The sequence below is a fragment of the Amia ocellicauda genome, chromosome 4 (genome assembly GCF_036373705.1).
Source record: "Amia ocellicauda isolate fAmiCal2 chromosome 4, fAmiCal2.hap1, whole genome shotgun sequence".
NCBI classification, from domain to species: Eukaryota; Metazoa; Chordata; class Actinopteri; order Amiiformes; family Amiidae; genus Amia; species Amia ocellicauda.
The window spans coordinates 28,837,061-28,864,163 of NC_089853.1; the positions used below are offsets into that span (position 1 = coordinate 28,837,061).

The following is a 27,103-nucleotide window of genomic DNA, read 5'->3' on the forward strand; positions in this document are numbered from 1 at the left end:
CCAGTGGGATGTGCGCAGTTAAGCTGCACCGGCAGCTACCTCAACTGTGCACCTTTTACTTCCCCACCTCACTCCCTGTCAAAGAGTTTGTGCACAATATAAATGATCATTCTAGGCATTTTCATCAACCACTTTCCATTATATCCCATTACTGGAAGCATGACTAAAGCCTCCTCCTGTAAGAGCATCTCCATGGGTTTTTATAGGCAGGTGGACTTGTGCAATGCAGAGAGGAAAAGGCGTCGGATTTTATTTTTAAATGAACCCCCAGAATTATTTTGCAGCATCTCTGGACCATGTGTGCTTGAGGAACCACATCAGCAGTTTTCAGTGACAAAAAGGCATGTATTTAATCAACAGGGAAAAACTTCAATCTTCAGAGGATTCCAGTTACCAGTTCCATTTCTTCACCACCGAACAGCAAAAGAATGGAAAGTACCATTTCATTTAAAAATCCAATTATCAACCTAAATTACCGAGTGCTGTCCCAGCAACCAAAAGAACTAAGCCCTGTAACTAAACTGCAAGTTTCTTTTCTCTCAGTAGTGACAAAATGAGTGAAATGTATAAATATCAAATTTTGACATTTCTTTTTTTTTTTTTTTTTTTTTTTTTTAATCTTCACAAATCAGTTCTGTGTTAGTAGAAATGAGCATTGACCTTTTCATTAAAGGCTTAATACTAGATATCTGGAAAAGGTGGGAAATGAAAATAACTCCTAGAACTACTGTATTGACTTAAGGAACCCTCTTAACACCGAAAACACCTTTGGAAAATCGTACTCAGCTGAAATTTACCTTCAAATGGCACCAAGATTAAGTGATTTGCATGGTACCTTTAAAATATATCACATTTTAAATTAATTACAGATCCAGGGCATTTAGAAAACATCTAATCTAAAAATTTTGATATCAATAAGTTCTCTATCCCTCTCTCTCTCTCTCTCCCTCTCCCTCCCTCCCGAAAAAAAAAGTTTTGCAAAACCCTATTCTCACATTTGGGGCGCAGTGAATTGAAATGGAAATTGAAGTAGATAAGATCAAATTTGAGATCTGATAGGAAATGTGTAAGTAACAGAAATCTGTTCCAAGATAGATGTGTTAATTTTCCAGGCTCTTATAGTAAGTTGATTAAATAATAATGGAAGGCTGATACTACTGAAGACCTGATTTCCAGCCACAATTTATATGTATGTATTTAAGTTGGCATTAAGCCTATATAGAAACAACAGCAATAGCCCACAGCAATCCTATATCACATGTGAAGACAGACACATTTGTGTTAGGGCACTTCCACACCTAATTCACTTGCAAATACTTCTAATTGTGGTTCACTTGCAAACAAACATTATTATTATTATTTTAAAAGATTAGGTTTAGTTAGTTTCACACCCGGAAAATGTAATCAAACTTGAAATTCTTTGAAAGTAAATTCAAGTTTTTTTGTGTAGTGCACCTGCAGGTTTTATTTTTAATGTTGGTATGAGAACCAGAGTGTAGATAGATCCAATACTTTAACTGAAGAAAGGACTAATTACTTTTTCAACAATAGGAATTACCCTTATAATACTTACCCAGCATAGACATACTATATCAAATACATTTTTTTAAGTTTCAGATCCCTCTGAAAACAAAAAGTTTCCCGGCTTGTCATACTAAAGGATTTACTTTTCCCTTAACCAGAGAGGAATAGTTTAAGACAAAAGAACGAACACTTTAGTGAAAAGTCTTTGAAGATGCTGGCATAGATTGCTGCTGTGCTTTTCTATAGTAGGCACTTGAGAGGGATTGTTCTGAAATACCCTTCAGAGCTGAGCCCCTACCCACTCCCACTGATCTTACATGGTTTCCACAGTATCCTCCACTTGAAAAACTCTCCCCTGTACACGAATGAAGAACTTGATCTGCTCTAAAATGGACAGTAGCCCTGACAGAGCTCCCCTTCTGTGAGAACGGCGTGTGTGCAAATCTTCAGCTCTCTTTGCGTCAGTACATAGAAGACACCCCCAAACCCCTGGACTCTATTATCAATACCCAATCTTTTGTAATAAAAGCACACACCCCCCCGTCCCCCTTGCCTCAATTCCTGCCGAGTGCTGCACTCCCTTGGTCTCCAGTTTCTTCTGAAACTCTAATAAAAACGCTATAAATTTTACATGGAGGAGCTGAGCACCAGCCAAGAGAGAGAAAGAGAGAGAGAGAGACAAACCCACCGTTAATCTTGTTCATACTGGTACTGAACAAAGAGCAATAAAATTGCAGGCCATTAACATTGATTCTATAAAATTGCCTCAAAGGTTTCTTTCCCCCTCATACTCACTAAAATGGGTATTTTCCACCAACTCTTTTGGCTGCATTTCATTAAGAGCAATATTAAGAGGCAGGGAGATAGGTAAACAACCTTCAGTCAAACTGATATCTGATGAGCAGAACATCATGTTGAAATTAATCAGATGGAGGAAAACAACAAGAATCACAGAGTTACCTGACTGGTTAATACTGGGCTGGCAAACTGGAATTGAACATCTAAGCAGGGTTTCGACAAGTGACTAGTTTAAATTGACTGATTGCCAGGAAAGACTGAAATGGGGAAGAATTTGAGTGGTGCACTAAGCCCCCAAAAAGGCTTCAGAGCATTTTGCAACATTCATTTTCTCTCCCAACCCAGTTCATTGTGTCAGCTGTGATTAAGTAGAAGTGGTGTTGGCTGACGTAGATGAATAGCAAAGCCAAATACCAATTACAACAGGAAAAATAAAATTAAAACTAATCCAAAGCACAGGTATGCAAATGCTGAATGAAATAACAGCAGAAGCGCAGTGCTGCTTTCAATCCTTAACAGAGGAGCTCCTTGGGCAAGCTTTAGTTCTGCAGTTTAAAAGAACTGAAGGCAAAAGTATTTATCAGGTCTCTGTAATGGAGCTGTCAGAGAAGCGAAACCCTGGTGTAAAATCAGAAAGTGCTCAGAGAGTGAGGGAGAGGGAGCTGTGAAATTGTCACTGTGTACTGAAGCCACAGATATGGGAGCAGCTACAGCTCTTTCTTGCCAATAAGCCTCCAGACCCAGAGAGCTGTTGAGACTGGAGATGGCAAGAACTCCAGAGGGGGAAGAAAAAGTAATCTTTTTATATTTGGTCGGCAAACAAATTTTAAAGCCTACACACACTTCATACACAAGTAAATATAATAAACACAATAAGACAAATTAGGGAGAGGGAGAGAGAGAGAGAGAGAGAGAGAGAGAAAAAAATACTGCTTTTGAGATAGAAGGTTGATTTACATACAATTTCAATTCCGCTGCCCATACATTATTCATCTTTATTATTGACTTGTGCTGAATTCTATTACTGTGAATGCATTTTTTTTCTCTCTCTCTCCTATTCGCTAGGACAGGATGTAATAGCGGGGGGCAAGCAATGCCAAACTGCCAAAATGCCATGTCTCTTGATCTTGTTAAATATGCTGTAATATTGCCCTGTGCTGGACCAACACCGACACAAAGTCTGGATTCTCATCTGGAGAACACATCTGAACAAGGGCCTGCAATATACTGCGACCGCATTTGACAATGATTGGTCAATTCCTATTCCATACCACGTGTGGCACTAAGGGACACCACAGACCGACACTTCTCAGACACTTAAACACAACATTATCATGACTGAAAATGAACTGAGCTTTGAGTTTACAACAATGCTCAAAGACCACACAATAACTCCATGTCAGTGACGGGGCTCCAGTCACATCAGATCTGAAACGATCATTGCATTACTTGTATGGAATTTTATCAATTTTTCCAGTTACCACAATAAAGGGTAGACAAAGCTGGGAAGCAAACTAGCAGAGAATGCTGGGTAGGTTCCTTTGGGGTGCAACAATTTACTATGAAATGTACTCCCACAGTTCTTCTCCTCCAAAATGAATATCTCCTTTACAGCAACTGCTCTCAAAGTCAAACATTGACCAAATATCTGACATAAAGCAATTCAGCACTCAGAATGCCATTTATTGCAATTTCACAGGGACCCCCACAGCTAAACACTAGCAATGAGTTCCACGAGGGCACAAGTGGCATTCAAATCATACCGGCCCAGACAATAGAAGCCCTGTGATGCCCGACAGGGGTGGTCGGTAGTGTGAGCTTTCAGTTAGTATTTATTTCAGTTTTTTTCAGATGGATTTTGTCATCCAGCTCATCTGCCAAAACACTCCACGTTCAGCTGTGGTACAGAGAGAAATCCAATGTTGATGCTCTCGAGTCAAGACCCCCCCGTTTTCTTCACAGCTTTTTTTTTTGTGTGTGTTTTCTTCAGATTACTGAGCCAGAGGCTGTCGTTTTAAAGGCGGTGGCCCCGGTCCAGCTCCAGGCAGCCGCGCTGTGAGTTTAGAGCCTTCAACCCACTCTCTCATCTGTCACACTGATTCCTCTAGACGGTATCGTTCAGACACCTCTCTAACAGCCAGTGGCAAAATGTCACTACAGTAAAGGTCACAGCAGTAGATCAAACATGGCCACAGAGCACATTGACCACAAGAGACAGAAATGGTGGAGAACAGAGCATTATTCTTAGAGAACCCAATTAGGGTATTCTAGTGCTGCCTTTACAGAAGATTCCCTGCTCATTTACCTGGCAAACATAAAAAGTCAAACAGCCAACAGGTCTCCTGGCTCGGTGGTGAAGTCAAACAAGGCTTAGCATTTCTCCAATTCTTTCACAACATACTGGCCCACTCTGAGGTAACTCTTAAATGTAAAGACTTGCCAATAGAAAGGCCGGTGTTGAGGACGCCCAAGGTGCTCGAGCATTAGAGGGGAGTTAAGACTACTTATTGGGAGCCATACACATACATAACTTCATGGTTTAGACAGAAGAAACATAGCTAATGACTTCTCTTGAGGCTGAGGTAAATATTCTTGAAAGATTTACAGATGCACACCACCTAGATTCAGAGGATACCAAAGAGAGTTACATGTAATGACCAAAATGTCTTATAATTACAATAGAATTTCAACCCACTTGGGAACAGAAATGCTTCCTGTTTAAATCATTTTAAAGACTGCTGGCACCAGAAAGGCACTAAACAGGTCTGTACCGGGGCCCAAGGGTAAGGAATGTGAACTTTTACATTCCATATTGTAGCTCCCTCAATATACATATTTTAATTGTACTATAAATATAGAACAACTACATATGTTACATTCTTGTAAAACTATACACCATCTGTGACAACTATATATAGTTTACTACAGCATGGCATTTGGCCTACAATCGTCATCTCACATAATTTCAAAGATCATTTTCAAGAAAATGTAATTGTCATTTAAGAAGGGTAAAGGCACATAAGCTACTAACACCAAAAGGCTTAATATTGATTTTGTAAAATATAATTTCATTTTAAACAGTCTAATTAATTTTAACAAAATAATTCTGGATTTGGGTCTGCCTCTCGTTTTAGATGGGTTGATGTGACTGAAGAAACCTGAACCACATTTGAATTCCTGAAGTACAGAACTCTGCAAGAGTCTGTGATCACCTCAAAGGACAGCGTGCAAAGTTTTACAAAGTTTCTATCTTCTTTCTAGGAATAGTCAGTTTCTGTCTTTTGTAGTAAAGAATCAGAGGTTGGCATTATAGTCTCACAGGATTGCCAGTTTCTTTTAAGTTTCTTAAAATTGAAAAACAAACCGGGAAAAAAAATTCTCATATAATTCTCATCCATATGCTGTTCACAGCCTTTTAATTCTTGTCTTATCGTATTTCCATAAAGGCTTGAATGGAAACTGCAGCCTTACCTAAACAGAACCGGTGGTAGTGCTATCATCTAATTAGACTCTCCCGATAGACTTCTCCTATCTGTCCCTCAACTCCATGCCAATTACGGGCTGACAGCATTCTGCTCTGAAGCTTCCCTATGCTGGAACGAGGAGGCTCACTGAATGAGGCAAACAATCTACGCCAGCGCACAATTTTAATTGTCAATGTTGGCGGTAAGAATTTATTTTTTAATGAATCCTGTGCATGTGCTTTGTTAAAAAAAAAAAATATATATAGAGAAAAAAATTACCTCAATGAAACGGAGACCTCATATTAGTTGAGAACATCTTGAGTAATTAACATCGTAATCTAATAAAGATTTATACCCAGGGGATATTTTGATTCACTGCAATTAATAGCAGATATTCTAATTAATATAACAAATTTAATATTCTATTTAACTACCCCATTATCCCTTTTTGCCTATAATTTCTACCACTAGTTTAATATTCAAGTCAAGATTGAAGACTTTATTATGAACTGTTGGATGTAGGGGGTAAAAAAGACAACTTGACATGGTGGTGATGAAAAGGTGGTATTACAAGAAGGCCTGGTTTTGACAGATTAGCCTTAAGCGTCCTGCTTTGGTAATCGACCTATGAAAGGGTTAACAAGGGAAAGGAGGACAGCTCTGGATCTTGCTGTTCATAACTAAATCATTAACAGTCTCACTCTGGATATGGTATTTTAATTTTCTGTTTTCCTCCACACTTACTAATAATGCAGTGTTTGCAGATGTGGAGAAGGCTGAAGCACATTAACACCTCTCACAGTAGGCACCACAATGCTAATTATTTACCCTCGCAGCCCGCACCGTCGAACATCGAATGGGCAGAGCCTGCAGAATGGGAGACTGGACAGATCTGTGTGAACTCCAGAAGTGTGGAGATGTTTTGGGATGTTGTGTCATTATATAACACACAGAACCTGTCATAGCTTTAAAGTCCCAGGTTCTCAAATGGCCTATAGGGTGATAGCCTGTCTGGCAAGATGACTCACTAGAGCTTGTAGGTTTGATTCCAGGGTGTTTGGATCAAATACTGTGACCAGGAGGCCTAAATGACATCAATGACAGATTTAATGTTCCCAAATTTGTCTTATTTAAATCTACTACAATGTTTTGACCTTTCAAAGTGTGGCATTTCCAGGCCTTTTCAACTCAGATGCAATGGAAAGCTTTTGAAACACTGGGTCTTGGAGCTACTAACTGCTCAAGGAAGCATGGTGAAGGATCAAATGGAGAGGGTGAAGTGTCTCACTAACCTTTCTTCAATAGGCTTTTCACCCAACATCCATGTAACTGTGGGCGTGGGGTACCCAGTGGCCACGCAGGGCAACAGCACACTCTGACCTATGACCTTCGTCACAGGAACTGGTTGCCGCAAAAATTTGAGTCTCCTCTCCACTTCATTTTCTGTAAAGGGACAACCAAACATGCACCAGTTAACACACTACATTTTAATCAAAAACAAAAACCTGTGTACCTTTAAAGCTATGAGGGGCCATTGTTACAGCTAGAGGAGCCAATGTAGGCCCTTCTTTACACAAAGTAATGTGTAATTTTTAAAGGAACTCCTCTAACAAGAACAAATGCTGGAAGTCTGATATTAATAAGACAGTTTGTTGGGATTTTTTCTCCAAGACCTAATCGTATTCTTTAGGTCAGTAAGCTACCATCTAGGGTAATGGACTGAGGTTGTAAATTGAGACCATTATTATATATATATATATATATATATTTAAAAAGGTATCTGTTGCCAAGGGCTGTACTTACGATATCTTCTGTAAATGCACTTGTCTAATGCATGTGTTTATTAATCTTTTTTTTTGTCACTGGATGCATTAATCCAGTTCTATCACTGAGATGTATTACAGCACATAATTCTGAGTCATGCATATTGTTCAGTAAAACATGACTTGGTTTTAATTAAAGTCACATTAAGGAAGGGCAGAAATACATAAGCCATCACAAACATCTTTTTAAAGATAAAAACACCAGAGGGCACGAGTTACTGCTGATTTACGATCTCTAATACCTTACCTAGCTATTACACAGGGCACTTAACAGCTCCAGTAAATAAAGTGCCTGCGAGAATTACTGACACAATGGAATTCAGTAGTCTAGCCAAAGGTAAATTATAGTCCTGCCGCTTGATAACTTACACCCCAAACACAGCCACACTGAGAGCTCTCTCTCCATAGGAGTCCGGCCCCACTTCTTTACGCTACTGATTACATATAAGCCTAAATCATCTGAACAGTCAGCATGCACTAAAATTATGGCCCCATTAACTCTTTTAATATTGAACTGATGTATTTCTTATTTTCCTTGGGACGCCGGGAATACTTTTAGACTGAACTCCACACACCCCCACCGTACTCACTACAAACCGAGCACGGCAATGTAACGGCAGCTACAGTACTGTACTGTCTAGGAACAGTCCCGCTGCACATTTCGGCATCCTCGCACCCAGTTTAGGCTAAGGCTATTCAATCTAAGGGGCTGTGGCAGGTGGGATAAGACAAAAAACAGAACGGGACCTTTTAAATGTAAACAGAAATAGTAGGGCCTGAAAGACAGACTGATCTGTATAAATATCTGGAGTGATGAAGCAGGCTTTATCTAAACTGAGCTAAAGACAGGGCACTGGACATGGAGGTGAGAGGGACACCAGTACGCTACCTGGTAGAACCTGCAGCTCAGCCTCTTCACTGGTCTTTGGCACGCCCACGTTCTCCACCACACAGCGGTAAAGGCCCGCATCAGCTTCCGAGGCATTGCTGATGACCAGGGCTCCACTGGGCAGCACAACAACTCGACTGCTGAGCTCCACAGGCGCCTTATTCAGCTCCCAGCGAGTGAAGGGCACCAGGTCCAGATTTACTTCACAACTCATCACCTCGCTGTCCCCCTGAAACACGGTGGCAGCTTCTGGCTGGCTGGTGAACCGGGGCAGACCTGCGGAGAAGGGAAGGTATGGTCATTGAGGTACAAACTCAGCAGCCATTTCAGGAAACATGTGGAAAGTGAAGTTTTTGCCTCTGCAAGGGAAAGTGTTAATTGAAACAATCAGTAAACTTATCATTCACACTACTGGAATTCTTGATTTAGCTGTTTTGTATTCCTCCTTTTGTTTTTGGAATGAAAAAAAAAATTGGTAGTACAGGAAAATTATCATGACATATAAATATTTTCATTGGACATAATACTTCCCTTGTGATTTGGAGCCAGATTTTGTTGAGAACGCTAGCCTGCCAAGAGCTGTCACATACAACAGGAAGTGGTGTTGAAGGTTTGGTGAGTAGCAGCACTCCCCCTCAGCCAAAACATCCCTTCAGTGAGTCACGAAATACAGCTCAGGAGTTGGTCACACTTCCAAAAAGATATCTGACTAACAAGTGAACTGTACGGTCACTGCCTTCAACGAGCCTCGATGTTCAATCAACTAGCCCCCATAAACACCTTGAATAAAATGGGGGAAGTCAGAAGCTTCAGACTGCAGCTAGTCTGTGTCAATTCTAATTTAATCTCTGGAAATCCTGGACAGGACGAACAGGTCAAATTACATTGGGCTTGCAAAGAAATGTAAAGACACCTACATTTGATAAATCCTTATAATTTCACCCATGTACAGGAAATATAAAATATAGGGAGAAAGCATATATTCATACACAAGTGTGTGCATTTAAACCACATTATGGTCTTATAGACTGCGAGGCTACAACATGCTGAGAAGGGTAAATAGTGTTGTTCTGCTATCTGAGGAATTTTAAATGGAGTTTAAAAGACCGCTTCAGTGGAGAGCAGATTCCCGCTGTGTAAAAATGCAAGAGCGAATGAAAAAATATGCTGAACGCATTCAGCCTTCAGGTTTGCTGTTAAAATGTGACAGAGACATAATGAAAAGTGGGGAGAAAGCCATTGACTTTTCATGTCTCGCCTAGTTGAACAGTGTTCACACTTCAATTATGAATTTCCACAGCACCACACTAATATTGTAACAAGTCCCCCCCACCCCCAGCCCCCCCTGATTAGTGTTTAGAGACACAGTTCGTTGTTTCATTCTGATACTGACATTACATGGATGAAGAAAACCAATTACACTCTGTTCCTGCAATTGAAACCAATATATCAAAATTCCCTCTTAATTGACTGGGCAGTCTTTTGTTTTTAGCATTCCTCTCCACTCTTGTCTGTTGTGTCCCAACACTGCTGATCCTAATCCTGAAACTTCTGTACTGTGACTATACCAGTATGTACATTTAGACTGTAGCATAGTATTTAAAAAATACTCGAATCCTTAAACTTGGACAAAAAGTACCCCAGCTCAGACTGCAGGATGTGCTATCTTTGCATCTGGGCTGATTCAGTGGCCCTCCTTTCTAATAATTTCACCTCGTTAACAGTCAGGCCTTAGTCCCTGTACAGAAAGCACACCGTCTCTCTGGGAACACATTATTATGGTAAAGGCTAGATCAGTTGAGCTGGCCTCTCCCAAGCCGGGTATGATCTATGCTACGATAATATTGGATATCAGACCTCTACTAACAGAGAGCATATTATTTGGCAATTTTTTATGTATTATTCATAATTGAAATGCTCCAAGGAATTGTCAAGTGGTGTTCGATGGCATAAATATTGCGGCCACTCTAATCTCCCAATACCCCTCCACATCTCTGTCCCTTCACTGTAGTGTAGCTCATGCACCCAGCAAGCTGAGGGAACATATTTAAACAGTAATTCGAACCATTTTCCAACCTCGTTATGGGTCATGTTTCTTTGGAATATGCACAGGAGAGGAAAGAATGCCAGTTTTAGGGCTCCGTTTAATAAGAAATAAGCTCCCTTTATTTTTTTCTGCCCACAAACAACAAGTTCAAATTTCACCAACTCAAGGAAATTTGTTCCCCTGATGTTAAATCCTTCACTTTCCTACAGTTTCCAGGACGACGGGTCCAAAAACAACAGTGGGAGTGATTTATAAAAGGTGGGGAACACTCCGTGAGGAGGACATGCTTCACGCTTCACCCAAATACAGACCTCACACCAACTCCCCGAGCTGCTGCATACCACTGGCACACACACACACACACGAATACCACACCTGAGGCAGGGAAAAAGACCCGACAGTTCTGAGTGAAATCCTAGAGAAAGATTAGTACCATACACTCTGGCCTTAGGTAAAAATTGAAGGAACTATCAGAGTCCATTCATTTACCACTTGAGTATCTCACTATTGCTGTGGACACAAATGAATTGAGCTCAGGAGGTTGTGGCAGAGGACCTTTGTCTAATACAATACTGTAGATCTGTGAGGCAATTTAGCTCAGCCGATATACGTTAGTGGCACAGGGAAGGGCCATTAGACCAGGGGAGCAAGTGTAAATCAAAAAGAGCTGGAGAGAACCAGTGAAAGAGTGGAGGGACACGGACTGCCTAGTGGGCTGGCCCTGGAGACAAAGAAGCGCTTGTGGCTACAGCAGATCATCACAAAGAAAAATAAGCCCCCCCCCCCCCAAAAATCATAAAATAAAAACTATAGCCAGATAAAGATGGGGGAAAGCATACATAGAAGGAGCATGAGTCTCATAGGTAACAAACACGCACTCAAGAGCGGGGCCTGGATGCCACACAAAGTAAGAATTTAAGTGAAAAAACAAGTAGGCAAACATTCAGTTCTGAATCCTGTCAGGGTGTTTTAAGGGGCCTAGCTTTGAGTCGCTCCACAGACAGGAAGATATTCATTTATCCTGGCACTTGGGTCACGCTCTCAAACAGGCTGGTTTGGCAGAGCTGCATTTCCACCATCCCTGTGCAAGACTGCAGATGCCAAGGTGTCAGGTACACTGCATTTCAACGGCTTTGAGGCTAAACCCTTACAGCCTGTACACGAGTCGATTCTCTAGCAATGAATAAAAACACACATTAAGGAAAAGGCGTCAGAGAAGTTGTGGAGATGTAAATCCCCATGAAAGACTAAGCCCACAGTCAATCGCTGGACGCGCGTAGCGGCTGCTGGTTTGGCAATACTTTCTTTACTGTGGTTCGAATGCTGACACGCTATCCACCAAACGTGGCTAGTTCATAAGTAAGGGGCCTATTTTTGTAAGAGCTAGTGGAAAGCTTAAACACAGATCTCGTTTGGTCTGTTGTCTTTCTTTTTTCCTTTAAAAGTGCGTACCAAATATCCTTACTCTATTGTTTTGACTTACATAGGTTGTAAACTGTGGTAAAAAAAAAAAAAAAAAAACAACAACTAGGCTACCCAAACACTTTTTGCTAAATGTTCTGGTCAGGAAAGCCAGACACCAGACACACAGCGAGTTGGTAAGTCAGTGCCAGTAAAAAAAACAGAGCTAGTGGGGTTTACAAGATTCACGGTAATAGGTGGATACTTTTGCTCTGAGCGTCTAATAAATATTCTGCTCGGATTTACAGAGGAAAAGTTTTCCTTTCATTAAAGTTTTATCACAAATATAAAAATTAGAAGTGTTCTGTCCTCTCCCCAATTAAAAGACACTTTTAAATGTCATGCTCTATTCACATACAGGTTTATACATCCCTGACAACATCCACACAAAAAAATAGCTCAATGGTCTGTGATGTGACCTAGTTCACTGTTAAGTCAGGACCAAACTGACACCATGTCAACTTTCAGAAGCCTTACATATTTCATGACTGTTACATTGCCAATTAATACTTTCTAAGGAGGACAGAATTTTACTTCCTGCTTGTGATACAAGAGCAGGAGAGAGAGACAGAAATTGCATATTAAAACTAGCTAGTACCGGGAGACATCTTATCCTATCAGATCTTATAGCCTATGCTCAAAGTGGAGCTGGTGTTAAACCTAATATATCAAATATATGTTAACCAACACCAGGAAGAGTGTAGAATCCAAACACTACACATTTCATTTAAATCTCACTTTCATTCTGCAAACACATGGCAAAAAAGTCTGAAACGTAACAAAGAGGACCAACTAGAGATGTTCTTACTGTAAAGACAATCTAAACAAAGTAATCACTGTAAGCACAAAACACAGAAACACTTATTTTGTGCTGTCTAAATGTGTATAGACCACCCTGTGATGGACTGGTATCCCGCCCAAGGTATAGGCCTACCCTGCCTTGCGCTCTAAGACCACAGGGTTGGGCTCCAGCTAACTGGGACCCTGTAGTGTACGGGATGAAGCTGTTACTGAAAATGGATGGATAGATGTATATACACTCGCACTACACATATGATGGATGCCACAGGTATAGGTACCCCTGTTGCACAAACCCTAAATTGGAAAGACTGCATTTCTGTGTACCTACTTAAACAAAATTGCCTTGGTGGTGTTTCAAAGCACTCTCCTGGGCTACAAGCGATTTAGCCGCCCAAAACACACAAGGTTTATAAACACTACAGAAGAAACAAGGCTGGATATAGAGCAGAAACCATGAAGCGCTCAGTCGCCTCTTAAATAATGGAGTTTAGCAATAAACCAACACTGCCTTCCAGTCAGAGAAACATATTGCAGAAACATCCGAGCACATCTGAGATCCCTGCAAGTGTAGCCAGGGTATAAAATCACATTAACCTGATAAACAAAACTGCCAATTATTTTAGGTTACCAAGCACAGTATAACGTCAACAAACAACAATAAATGCACTCAATAATTATAAACCGCCACGACATGTGAGAGACAATCCACTCCAGTGAAGAGCTGCTTGAAGGACAATAGGATGGGTGCATATATCATCCCCGTTTGCCTTCCTACACTGTGGCGCTCAATTCAAAGTCATCGCATTATTTATTTAGCTGTAGTTTTACTTTGTTGGGCTTCAGGCTGAAACAACTGTGACAGTGGTCTCTGTCCTGAGGAGGCCTGTGGACACATCCAGTTGAGGTCAGGAGAAAGAGTTCTGTAATTAACTTCCCTGTGTGATTCTGGCCCCGATCCCAAACTGGCACAACATTTGGCACAGTCACACATGAGAATCCTCGCTTTTCCAATAAAAAAAACATAGTACAGGTAATGAGCTTCAGTGAGGTTGGAGACACTGCCGAGTTAAACTGACTCTTAGGGGTCCTGATTAGCCACAGAATGACTCCACTGGCTGACTGCAGGGGCAATTTGTACTTGTTTATTATTCTGGTACACCATATGACAGCCATCTGCTAAACTACCAAGCATGCACAGTGCAGCGGTTGTCCTGCGTATATATAAAATACAGTTCAGTGTGATCATGTAGAACTACGTACTAATATTAATCAATGAACAGGCACCGTTTTTATCAGACACTAATATTATGGACTTACTATCGCCACCTACTGGCATAAAAGATCACCACTTCTTTTTAGAGGGTTGAGATTACAATTAACTGCAGCCGTCATTCCTGCTGTGTTGAGATATATAGACAGGCATAATGCATGGGACTTGGAAAATAATTTAGACAATACAAAATGTGTATACACATTATCTGGTTCCTACTGGGAGCTATGCAAAGCTTAATGCTTACTAAGTTATTTAAAATACATCATCTTTGGTTGAATCACAACATGTATTTTTCCCGCAAAGGGGACCGCCACTTGGCAGAGTGTTATCTTCTATGAAACCAAAGGATGCAATTCTAAAGTCCCATTACAGGAGATACACTGAGAAAAGAATTTAAAACTAAAACAGCACAATTGATAAATAAAGTATTTATACAATACTCAGTTGGTAATGTTCTCTTGTAAACATTTTGTTTTGAAAGCCTTCAAGTAAAAAAAACACAATTATAAAATGGTGGCATTCCACAAAGAATAACAAGAAAAAATAAAATAAAGCCTAACTGTACTACTTGTAGCCCATTCTATGCTGGCCATGGTACAGCAACATGTTAACAAGAGCACAAGAGCAGTGTACTGAAGGTTGAGAAAGAGAGAGAGAGATGCAGCTGACGTTGAGAGCGAGAGGGAAGCACGGTTGGAGAGATTCCCACTGTAGTGCCAGTCCAGGGCTCTCCTCTCCTGTGGGAACCGAGTGCAGAGCGTTTCAGTGACAATCACACACACACTTCATCAGCTGCACTGGCACTCTCTGCGGACTGCTCTCTCCCAGATCACACCTCATTACCTCAACTGCAGACTCTGGGAGTGGAGACCAGGCACTGTGAGGGCCCAATATAGTTTCTGCGAACAGCTTCTTAAATCACAGTTGGAACTACAGGAAAAGCATATCCCCTTTGCCTGGTTTCGATATTGCCTTTCATGTTTGTTTGTTTTTATTAGTTTCTCTCCATGTCAAGGTGAAGAATAGTTCACAGGACACCTATCTACAGAGCTGTGTTATTGAAGGCTCCGTCGGTCACTGGAATAACACCGGCTCAACACCATTCATCTAACAATCAGACAACCATGATTCAAAGTAGCCACCACACTCCCAAACATAGGTTGACTCAAAAGCCGACCACAGCGCTTTAAAATCAAGAGCAAGAAACCAAGATTTATGACGCCAACCAAACCCACCATTTGCTGATACTGACCCAGCAAGTGAGTGAGCAGCAAACACAGGGAGACGTCCTGAATATCCACAGAGATCAATGTAGGATGTAGAGGTTACACAACTCATCCAGCTGCAGGTCTCAATGGGAGAAACCATTCAAGATAAATGGGTATTCCAACAAGTAAATCACAACCTAGTAGAGGCAGAACTGCAGGCTCAAACAAGCCTGAGTTTTCACGCGTCATGATTAATGCCATACCTGCATTCAGTCATAACATACAGCCGAGTATATCCTCATGCTTTGTTGGAGTGGTGCAGCACCAATCTCTGTTAACACAGTACTTAATTTGTCGCCACAAACGACAATCATTGCACAATACCATTTTATTGTTCTTAAAAAAATAATACATCAAAACTAAGTTACATTCAATCAATCTGTCTAGACAAAAAGGCTGGCTTGAGCGTTGGCAGATGAGTATTGTAACATAAATCTTCCGAATGACAGACTGACACGATCATTTCAATATTCAAACGGCACACGGGGAGGGGCAGAGAGCAGTGGAGCACACACTTCCATTGTCTGGTTTAGAGATGTACTTGTAGCCCTCAAATGGTTTGGGGATAGGAAAAAGGAGAGCTACGGCCTTAGTCACCATGGAGACCAAAACATCCAGAACATGGATTTTCAACTCTTCAGAGAGATGCCAGTACTGATGTTACCTGCTGTTCAATTGCTTTGAGATTGGAACAAGAAAGTATATATTATACACACAGATATATAAAAAGAGACATGAAGGAGGGATGATTTCAAATGATACAGGGTTGCATTCCATAGATAAGCACCGTGTGTTCGATGCCTCACAAACTGACAAACACAAGACCTTTCAAAACTGCTCATGTAAATTCTCAGCAGTTACACAGACTAACATAAGTGTATAGTGAAAAGCCTTTCTTTTACATATAGGATTTCCGAACATAAACTGAACAACAGAGGTTTTAGAGAAAGATGCTGGAATAGGGGGTTCAGAAACACCTAAAGGAATTCTTATACCTGCAGTTCTGAGGAACCATGGAGTTCAAATTAGACTTAAAAGATATATTACTGGCTCAGATACTGTCATGAAAGTCTGGACTACCTTTGCCATGTGTCATCTCTCAAAGGAGTCAAGTTATCAGTGTCAGCATTTCTATAACTCTAATACCTCTTATCTTTGGATTTGTCTTCACCTCAAACAACTTCTGAACCAGCTGGCTTCCACCCCTTTCTCAAAGAAACAAGCTAGCCTGCTACTTTAAATGAGTGGCCGCTCAGCAGACACACTTGGACCAGTAGAAGAATACACTGTTACAAACACACTGCAGCCTGGCTGATTCCTAATTTAAAATGTATTTATTTTGGTTCCCAAAGAGCACACAGATGGCTTCTACTACTTCATGTGCAATAGGTGACTAATGATACTCTTCCCATTTAATCTGGAAAAAAATGCAACACAAGCAAGATATATAACAGCTGGCTCGCCTTAAAAATGCTGGCTATGTTTTGTGTGTGTGTGTGTTAAAGATAATTGTAATACTAAGTGTACTCCTTAATCTGTAATTTTATCTGACTGGCATGAATCCTCTCTCTCTTTTCCATCTCATGATGGAATTATCCATTATGTGCAAATTGTGTAGTCTGCAGAACTGACTGCTACAAAAACAAAATAAAAAGATAAAATCTCCCCAAAGTCATGTTATGTTACTCAAGTTATGATAAAACTCTGCTAAGATTGTAACACAAGCCTTGTAATATTTCCAAACTTTGTTTTAAATTCTTCACAGCTCGTCAGTCAGCTTTCAAAGACTCCAACATAAATTGAATTAGCATGTGCTTATGAATTGAGTCATAACATTTAGCATTGGCTGTATTTATATCCATTAAATCATCTGTTATGAATAGTAACATTCAAAGCCACTGGGAATGCAGTTTCCATCCAAGTCCTTTCTCATGTCCCACTGGGAGGGAGATCATTCCCATTGAGAATTATTTTATGGCCTATAAATCATATACTTAAAACAAACCTCTTAGACTTGTAACGGGTATTAACAAACTAATCAACATTACAGTGATAGCATGGCTGCAAAAAACATTTTCTTGGACGAAACACTGTGATTGTGGATGTATAAATGCATTTAGTTAACTAGCTTTTATTAAGTGTGATGCCGTATAGATGTTGTAAATGCTATGTATTTTTGTAGAAGGTTAAACTGTCCAACAGACACTAACATATTTTAAATTCCTGCTCCATCTAAAGTAAAGACTTAATTGGAAAAATCCACTTCCACTTTTTCCCGTCACCACAAGCAAGTCTTTCCATGTGCTTTATTTAATTCTTAAAAGGTGCATTCTTCACAAGACTTATACAACAGGTCTCTCCATGTTCATCCTCCATGAAGCAGCAACAGCTCCCTCCTGCAGTGAGTGCAAGCATGCAAATGAGTCTGTCACACCCCCAGCAACACCCCAACCCTCCACCCGCCACACACAACCAAGATGTTTTCATTAATGGCAAAATGAGTTGTATCAAAAACAATGCCGACTGCATTAGGTTTAATCATGTTAATGTCTTATTTTATTCCGCAGAACTTGGCTCATTCTTAGCCCGTTTACGCTCTGACCTTCCGCAGAGGTCGTTGCTATGGAGACGGCTGCACCGTGGGAGCTGCGATCCCATTACAAAGCTGTGATAAATGTGTTGACGGGACACAATATCCCTCTTATCAGGGTGTTAGGTAGCGCCTCTACAGCACTCGACAGTGCGGCCTTGCCGTAATCACCGCCTGGCTGGGAAGAGACGGCTCTTGGAGGAGATGGGGAGGCCAGCTAAATTAACAAAAGACTCCCCGCCACCACATGGGAGGCCCAAGTTCAGTGCATGCCTCTCCCAGATCTGTTATCAGTCAGTCTTAAAATAATAATAATGCCTTCCCTACAGCACAACAAGCTGACAGATAAATGAATACACACACCCCAGCCTCATACATGATAGATAGGTAGATAAATGCAGAGAAGAATAACCGATTACTCCCTCTTGCTGTGCACTTTCAGATTTCCGTTGCTGCTTATTGTGAAGCGGACAGTCTTATCAGGAATCAAGAACATCTGCAGATCCTATCGGTCTCTCCGTTTATACTCAGGCTGAGCCAGAGCTAATTGTGGACTGAGGATATGTTAACAAGGAAAAGAAAATGGCCTTTGTTGCCACATGCAATTTATTTACTCTTACTGCAACAAAAAACACATTCCTCCCTCCATTATAAAGTGCTAAGATAGGATAGCATAGAGAGAAACCCCATCATATCTGAGAGACCGGGTTCAGGAGCAGGTATGATCAAAAGTACTGTGCGTCTGTCCTAGTCCAAAAAGGGCAATAACTCTTCATAAGAAATAAAATAAAACAATACAGAATATCTAAGAAATGCCAGGCTCAGATTACTCCTAAGGCAAGAAGACAGCAGCTAGTAGAAAACCTATGCTTGCTTTATAGTGGTAACTCCAGGAGCTTCCCTTTTGCTCTGAACTATAAAACGTGCCTGCTTAATTCACCCATCTTTCTATTTATCTATCATTCCATCAGCCATCTAAGGAAATGTTTCATTGCTTTATTAAAATAAATATATATATTATTCAGCAGTCACACATATGTGTGACTGCTGAAGTAAATGCAAACAAAAAGGTAACAGTTTCTCAGCAGGATTCACAAGCTGTAACATGGAGAGAATAATTTCTCTTTGTCCCTTTGAGGTGTCTCTTACAGAGAGACACGGCTGATGTGTGGCTGAGCTCTGTCCAATCAAGAGGTCCTGTCCCCTGAACCAGGGAGTGCGTCTCACCTGGAATCCCTCCACCCCTCCTGGAGTCTGAATCCCATCAAACAGAGGCGGTTTCCAGCTCGTTAGCCTGTCAGCGCTTCCCTGGCCAGCACTTCCAAGACTTGTGCCGGCAGCCTTAAGTCATCTCCCTCCAAGACCGTGAGTCAGTAACAACCATGGGAAACAGCTCCTCCCCTATGGTTTCTGCATTTATTAAATGCCAGAGTACATAGGGAGAAGGAAAGAAAAAAAATAAAAACACACCAGCTACACCAGTAGCTCCGAAGAAGAGGCTGCATAAAACCTACATGGAGAACAAAGGGGGACACTAACCTGCTTTGTGTTATGATTTTTTGCAAGATATACACTTTTTCTCTGGTGTAATAAAAATAAATAAACAAATCAAAATACTGAAAGATTACCCTGGGCATGAATACACTAAGCATCTGTGTACGCATGCCTGTGTGACTGTACATGTTGAACCTCATTCTCCAGTAATTAAACACTTGGCTCGACTGTGAAAAGATATCTGTAAGTTAATTAAAGACAAGAATGGGGGAGGAGACAGACAACCAAAAAAAAAACCACTACAACATAAACAAGGAGAAAAAAACATGTACAAGACGGAAGACTACAGGAACCCGCATCTAGAGAGATCTGATCAATTGGTGCAGTGTGCCTTTCTGGGATTGCCAATTCAGACCAGCATCATGCGAGCTCATGTAATCCTGACAGAACTGACAGTGAAAAGTGACAGACTCTGTGGCTAACTAGCAAGGCAGTGCAGAACCACAAGTTAAATCTTTATCTTGCAATTGAAAAAACAATACACTGGAATATATTCTGGGCTAGGTAACCTTCTGAAAGAGCTAGCTAATGAGATGTAGGGACTTTGCCTAGGCAGGTATGAGAGACAGACAATGCCAAATCTGTTTGCACAATCCAAGGTGTCAGCAATTCCCTGGGTACCAGAAGGGAAATCATTCTATATGTTGCAAGGTTATGTAAATACAGCAATATGCTTCAAAAGTAAATACTTGTTGTTAATCTTTGATTTATAACCTTGATCACTGGTATGTTTTTAAATACTGTATCAGTGTGAAACAGGCGGTCTTCTGATGCCAATCAAGCCTGTGCGTTTGCATCTGTGCGGAGATGGGGAAAGCTGTACAGATGTTTGATTTCTAGCTGTTCTTGCAGATGTGCAGTGTGAGAAGAGGCCCTGGGAACCATTAATCACAGCTCTCGTCTTCCCTGGGATACAGCATGGCGCTCTGCAGGTGACACTAACACTGCATGCAGACCTCATGTTTCAATAGAGCCTCTGAGCAGACAGTGCCAACCAGTTCAGCAGACCACACAGCCTGGATCAGAGGGCCAGGAAGTCACCCCCAGTGACCAGTCACTGTCCCCTACAGCTTTCCTCCTCCGCCATCCTGTCTCATTGTGACGAACCACAGAGAGAGACCAAACTCTGCATTCATCACCGACACATTGCATCCCCATTCACTGTCATGCTGAAAAGGCAAATGACAGGCACTTGTCTATAGAACAGCAGTACTACAGCTCCTGTGGTTGATTTTTTCTTGTATGTTCATTCATAACATTACAAAACAAAATCTAATACCCTGAACTAACACTTACAAAATAATTGATTTCAAAGGTTATTAATTTTGCAGCAGTATATGATTAAAGACATGAAACAAATGTGGAAATGCAAGGAAACGCTATACATTTCTATTCTGTCAAAGCCTTGGGGAAATTACTACCACGTCAAGTTTTTGTTGTTTGTTTTTTCTTCTTTCGTTCAAATGCAGTAAGAGAGAAACAGGAAAAGTTATTTTGCCCGTAATCAAACTAAAATCTGTTTAGTAATCAGTCAAGTGTGAATTGGATCGGGGTATTTTTGGTCATAAACTGACATTTTGAGGTGAATTTCCCAAGTGTATTAAATACTGCTTGTTATTTTATTTTTATTTTTTTAACAGAATGCAATAAAGCAATCTTCAAAATCTAACAGCAAACGACAGAGGAGGTTAACTTAAAACATTTAGCATTTCTCTCCTACAAAAAATTCTGCTGCAGACCAGAAATCCTCAGCGTGTACATGAGATACAGAAAACATTGCTTTTCGGTGAGTGTCAAAAACTACACAGCAACCATTGTTTTAAGTATTTGACACCCATCTCTAACCTAATTAGAATCAAGGACATCCAGACAATTGGTGTACAGCCTTGAGGTGGGGGTGCGAAACAGAAATCAGGAAGATCTCATCTCCCATCTCGAGAAGGCGCCTACAACTGGGCCCCATCACAGAAAACAGAGGCAGGATCTGGGAGCCAGCGAAAGTCTCTTTATTCAGCGCTCATCAGCATCTTATCTTGCCGCCAGGTTCCACCTCCTCCCAGCCATTCTGTGGCCCCCACCTACCTGACACCTCCGCTCCCTCACTCAGCACCATTAACACTTCAGCTCCAATCACGGCTCAGCGTGGAAAGGAGACCTGCAACCTCCCTGGGGCCATTGCAACGAGAGTTCAGGGCGGCCAAGTGAAGTGAGGACGCACTTTCTGCTTTTCCTTTTCCGAGCATGTTATTATTATTTTATTTTTTACCCCCTCTTGACTGAACGCTTCTGCAAACGAAGTGAAACAATTAAAAGAGGCTGATGCAAGCCCTGGCCACTTCTCCCATTGAAAATGTATGTTTTTTTTTTAAGCTTTTTATTTGTTTTTTAGATGGAAGAAGCACTAGACACTGTCTTTAAATTTATGTGCTCCAGTGCTGGTCTGAAAACATATCGTTTCATAGCAACAGACCCAATATTCCTCCGCTTAGAGCAGCAATTCTAATACAGATGTGCTTTGTGTCAAAGGCTAGACAAACATATCGAAGAGCTCTCGGCTAACACTGGTTTGACCCGCTACAAGCGAAAATCAATCGAGCTGGCATAAAATCTAACGAATAAATAAAATAAAATATAGTCTACAGAAAATGTATTAGGATAGGGATTTTTTTTTTCTGCATCTCTTCTGCAGGTGACATTTTTCACTAGTCTGCTTGCTTACCATGATAAAATTCACACTTCCTGACTGGCCATGTAAACAATCTTGCAGGGAGAAAAAATATATACATGCTCATCTCAAACTGCTGGATGGCAAAAAAAATCTAATCCAAGCAGTTCACTACAAATACTGAGTGGTATCAATTCAGCCTGGCAGGGGTAAAGGTCTTTTAATACACAGTGCATATGGAAGTATTCAGGCCCCTTGGGATTTTTCACATTTTGTTGCGTTACAACCCGAAAGCTTGATGCATTTAAAATGGGATTTTCTTTTCCTTTCACATACACAACCCACTCAACACCTTGAAGAGTCAATAGATTTTTTCATTGTGAAACAGTACTGTGTCAATACTTGGTAGAACCACCTTTGGCAGCCATTATAGCTGTGAGTCTTTCAAGTTGGATGAGTATAGTTGGTGGACAGCAACCTTTAAGTCTTGCCATTCAAGTCCAGGCTTTGACTGGGCCACTCTAGGACATTCACTCTCTGGTTTAGGCACTATACAAAGCATCCTCAATCTGTGAAGGGGGATCAAAGTAACTGGTTATGTTGCATTGCACTATACACCTCCATCAATCAGGCCAATATATTAATCAGGATAAAGACAGGTTATAATTAAACTGTCAACCTGGATCCATGGATGCAGTGTTTTGTTCTATAGAAACATATCCTTTTTCTTTCCTTATTTCTCATTCAAGTCCACATCTCCTGTCAATTAGAAGCTACATCAATGTACAGAGGACAACAGGAACTAAATGTAAAGAGTTTTCAGTTACACATTTAAAAAAACTCAGTGGTGTGCAAAATCTGGCACAGAACAGACTGCCAAAATCACTTCCTGTCAAATCCCTTCTCCATATTTTTCATTTTCACTGTTTCTGTGGTGAAGGCAGAATTGCTTTAGAAATTGTGCAGTTTAAGTTATGGTTGAGTAACTTTTTTCATCACGTGTGTTCAGCCATTCCAGTTCAAGAAATTGTGTTCAACTGAAATGAGAGATTGGTATTTGCATGGCCATACATGAATCAGTGTAGGAGCAAAACAAAGCTATCTAGAAGCCTGTATGTATTTGAGTTACGTCTGTGGTGAGAAATACTGAGGAGTAAAAGCTGCAACCACACAAGTGTTTCGTAATTATTTGCACCTTTTTGTTGGTAACGTAAATACACTCAGAAAAATACATATACACACACATACACACCCATTAAAATGTGTGAAAATCTAAAAAATTACGCACGAACTTTATAACAAAAATTTAAAGGATGAATGTAGTGGTGAGCCAGATTGCATTGTTGTAATAAACATTTTTGTGGTTTTATGGATAAATCCTTTGTGACATTCCTAAATCATAAAGTGTAAATGTAAACGTATAAATATTTTAACTTCAAATAATTAAAAAGAGACTTCATTGTGAGATGATTGTGAAAGGAGCCAGGGACTAAGGTAAGATTAATAGCTCACGGGCAACTGGCATGGATTAAAATTTCCAAAAGCAACAAGAAGCTGGTGGTCACACTTATATGCGCAAAATACCCCTTGAAATGCTGACAGGAATTATACTCACAATGTAGACCCCGAGATGTTGCACTGCCAAAATAAAACACCTCGAACATCGGCGCACCGATCATGATTTCCTCGTTCGAAAGCCAAATGGTGCCCATCAGTTAACAGAGAAGGGACCGAGAGACACTGAACATCAATTTAACAGACATATCAAGCTGGAATTAAAGGTTGTAAGAATGCCCTTAAGTCTGAATAAATTACATATTTTAATACGCAGGTCAAAATATGACTAGATAAGTGTAAAGTTGGCTGCTATTTGATCGACATCTTCTCCATCCTGCAGAGGGTTTCACAACGTAAACCCCATTCCGCTTCAGGCTCAGCACGGAGAAAAGGACCGCAGGGCATTGCGAGAAATTAAATGGCAGTAGACAAAGGATGGACGGCTGCGGACACATCTTAACAAAAGGTCGTGGGTGACGGAACAAATCGGCACATCAAACTGTCAGTTGTTTAACATGTGGCTTGGGCCTTGAGATTCTTGGAAACTAACAGCGAGCCAAAGAGCGTAACTGAACAAATGTCCTTCTTTAACGTCTTACAATTATGTTCTCCCGTGTCTCATGATGAGTAATTTCAAGATGTATCATCATTTCAGATTTCATTTATTCTTGCACATATCCCCGCAAAGGTTCCCTCTAAAAGCACTTTATTTTCATGAAGTAGGCAGATTAGCTACACACCACAGCTTCACTTCTTTCTGTAAAAGCCTCAGAGTGCAACACTTAAATAATTGCCCACAGCATTTGAAATCATTCAGCTCTAAACGGGTCCTTTCACAAGCCGCTTTGACCAAAACTGTTAAGTGTTTGTAAAATGGAGACACAACAAGAAAATCATATAACTGAACCCAGAAATGAAAAATACTTTTAAATACTGTTTACATAAAACACTTCTTTAAAATGTTTTTCTTAAACAAAAAGAAAAGAACACATTGTACTATTACTTCTGGGGAAATTGCCTTACATTTCCAGTGATTATCAACCCACAGCCTTTTAGACAGACTGCTTCATGTAATGGATATTGAAGGAATGGAAGAAAAACAAAAAGCTGTCAAGTTTTTATAGGGTGGGTTTACAATTTTAAATAAAAATGTACTACACCCTATAAGTCAATAGGATCTCTGTGCATATAGAAACTGCATAAAATCAAAGAATGAACAACGCTCACTCAGCAACAGCTTAGCAATGGGTCTCCAGAACAATGGCTTTTCTGAAGCGTCTAAATCAGGGCGTTGAGTTGCGTAGGAGCTGCAAGGTGTCCCTTCCAGCCCTGTCTTGTAGGTGAATTTTGTGTTTGAAGAGAAAGAGGAAGCAAGATTTCCCTCAGGGCCAGATTTCAAAGTGTGTCTCTTTTTTCTCGTTTTTGTGTTAAAAGGCTTTAAAAGAACATATGCTATTTTGAAAAGGTTACCATTTCGGATAAAACTCTGGTGTCCTCAAGGGTGCTCTCACTTGCTTGACTGGAGAGATTACAGCTAACAGGGTCTTGCTCTTCTCCATTTCTGTCCTTTAAAAAAAAGTCACCACAAGCCAGGAAAGAGACAAAAACGAAAAAACGAAAAAAAACGAGGGGGAGGCAAAAAAAAGGAAAAACCGTGTGCTTTGCTACAGTATCTCCTTTGTTATGCAGATGAAGCTGCAGAGAAGCACATTTTCATTAAGGCAGACGGCTATCTCATTCCGCATCACTAAAGGTGTCCAGCGGCTTCAGTGCACACTGATAAACTGGAGGCCTGCAATCCTGAGACAGATTAGCAAAATAGCGAGGCTTGCGGCAGAGGACTTGGCTATGCAAATCCCGGCAACAGACAGCAAGGATGCAGAAGGGGGTCTCACTTCACCATTTCTAAAACCCAAATACTGAAGTACTGTGGTTTCAACAAATTTAAAACATCGACCAACAAAGGCATTTTATTTTTTTGTACTTATTTTCCTACACATCCGCTTTTAAGTAATGTGGAGAGAGGATTGCTACGTAAGGATAACTTTGGTCTACGGTAGGACTAGTCGGTTTTCTTTAACACTGCATGTGTTTGGCATAGTTTCTATAAACTTATTGGAATTGAGCATACTTGCCAAACAAGGTTACTTTGTTGGTTGACATCTAACTACATCTAATACCTGTTTCATGCACAGTGAATCACCGCAGCGGTGGCTTTGTTTTGTTCCCCCAGCATTGAAAAGGATGTGTTTTCAAAATCTTAACAAGCACAGCACTCTGCTATTCTGTGAACAAAGACCCACTGGAAAATAAAGAAAGGAGGTGAGATTACAAACAAACTCAAATCTGTGCAACTGTAACGTGATACATCAGAGAAACGTCCTTTAAATAAAAAAAAAAAGGGGGGAAAAGAAAAACCATTCAAACATGGAAAGCAGTGGCATTTGAATTCCATTCATTCTTGGGGCCTCATTGTAAATTAACCTTTCTGGTTGAGTCTGGAATGATGTTGTCAAGAGTAACTATTTTAGCCACTCAACCCCCTTGCAAAATTACCCGAGAAGTCCACAGTATCTGGTTGCACACAAACCCTGCCCTCAATTACAGGTAGGCTGAAAAAATTGAAGGAGATGACAGGATGTATAAGGGGGGGTTATAGGAGGAGAGAAAGCCAAAAGAAAATGACCACTATGGGGAGTACAGAGGAAACCAGGGCTCAGGTTACCAGGTTTTCAGCTGGTGAGGCCCCCTGGCCCTCCAACACTCAGGAGCCCTACTGAAACTAAAACAAATAAGGGTAGGGGGACTTGGGAAGACATTGAGACTGTGCGTCTTACAGGGTCCGAACCCTCATTCAAGGCAACTTTCTCCTTCATGATCCCAAACAAAGGGACGTGGGGGTGAAGCGACTGGAGCGAGAGAACCGAAAGACACAAAGTGAGAGAGACTGCAAATGGGGAGGGGGGAAATACCAAGGAAGGTGCATGAGTTACAAGCAAGGATGGGGGGGATGAAAATTTGCACGCACACACAGAACATAAAGTCAGTGAGAGAGAAGCGTTGAGATAACAAAGGGAGAGGGTTGTAAAAATAATAACACTAATACAATAAGGGTTGTGGAAGACCAAACACAGTCCTTTGTGTATTTTGTTTCTTAACTGGAAATATAGTGCAATGGCAAATCTGTACACTTCTTATTTTTCCATTTCCCCGTTTTTTTCCGATGTGGTGTATGAAAGCAGCTGATTCCTAATAGTTATGCATGCGCACAGACCAAAATTGAATTGACTTATCCATACAAATCCCCGGGGAAGTCAGACTATACATTTAAATCTAAATTTTGATTCCTCATTTCATGGATATACAACATTAAATGAGAAAGCAGTTGT

General features: G+C 40.7%; 1 protein-coding gene across 6 annotated transcripts in view; it reads right to left on the minus strand.

Annotated features, from left to right (window-relative positions):
- Window positions 1–27,103, minus strand: part of LOC136748200 (neogenin) — a 181,177-nt gene that overhangs the window by 78,112 nt on the left and 75,962 nt on the right. For all 6 annotated transcript variants that reach the window (XM_066701756.1, XM_066701753.1, XM_066701759.1 and 3 more), the window contains exons 3-4: window positions 8,499–8,774; window positions 7,079–7,229 (exon numbers count right to left, since the gene is read on the minus strand). In XM_066701756.1, coding sequence (XP_066557853.1) covers window positions 7,079–7,229; window positions 8,499–8,774 — 427 coding nt within the window. The remainder of the gene's footprint in view (window positions 1–7,078; window positions 7,230–8,498; window positions 8,775–27,103) is intronic.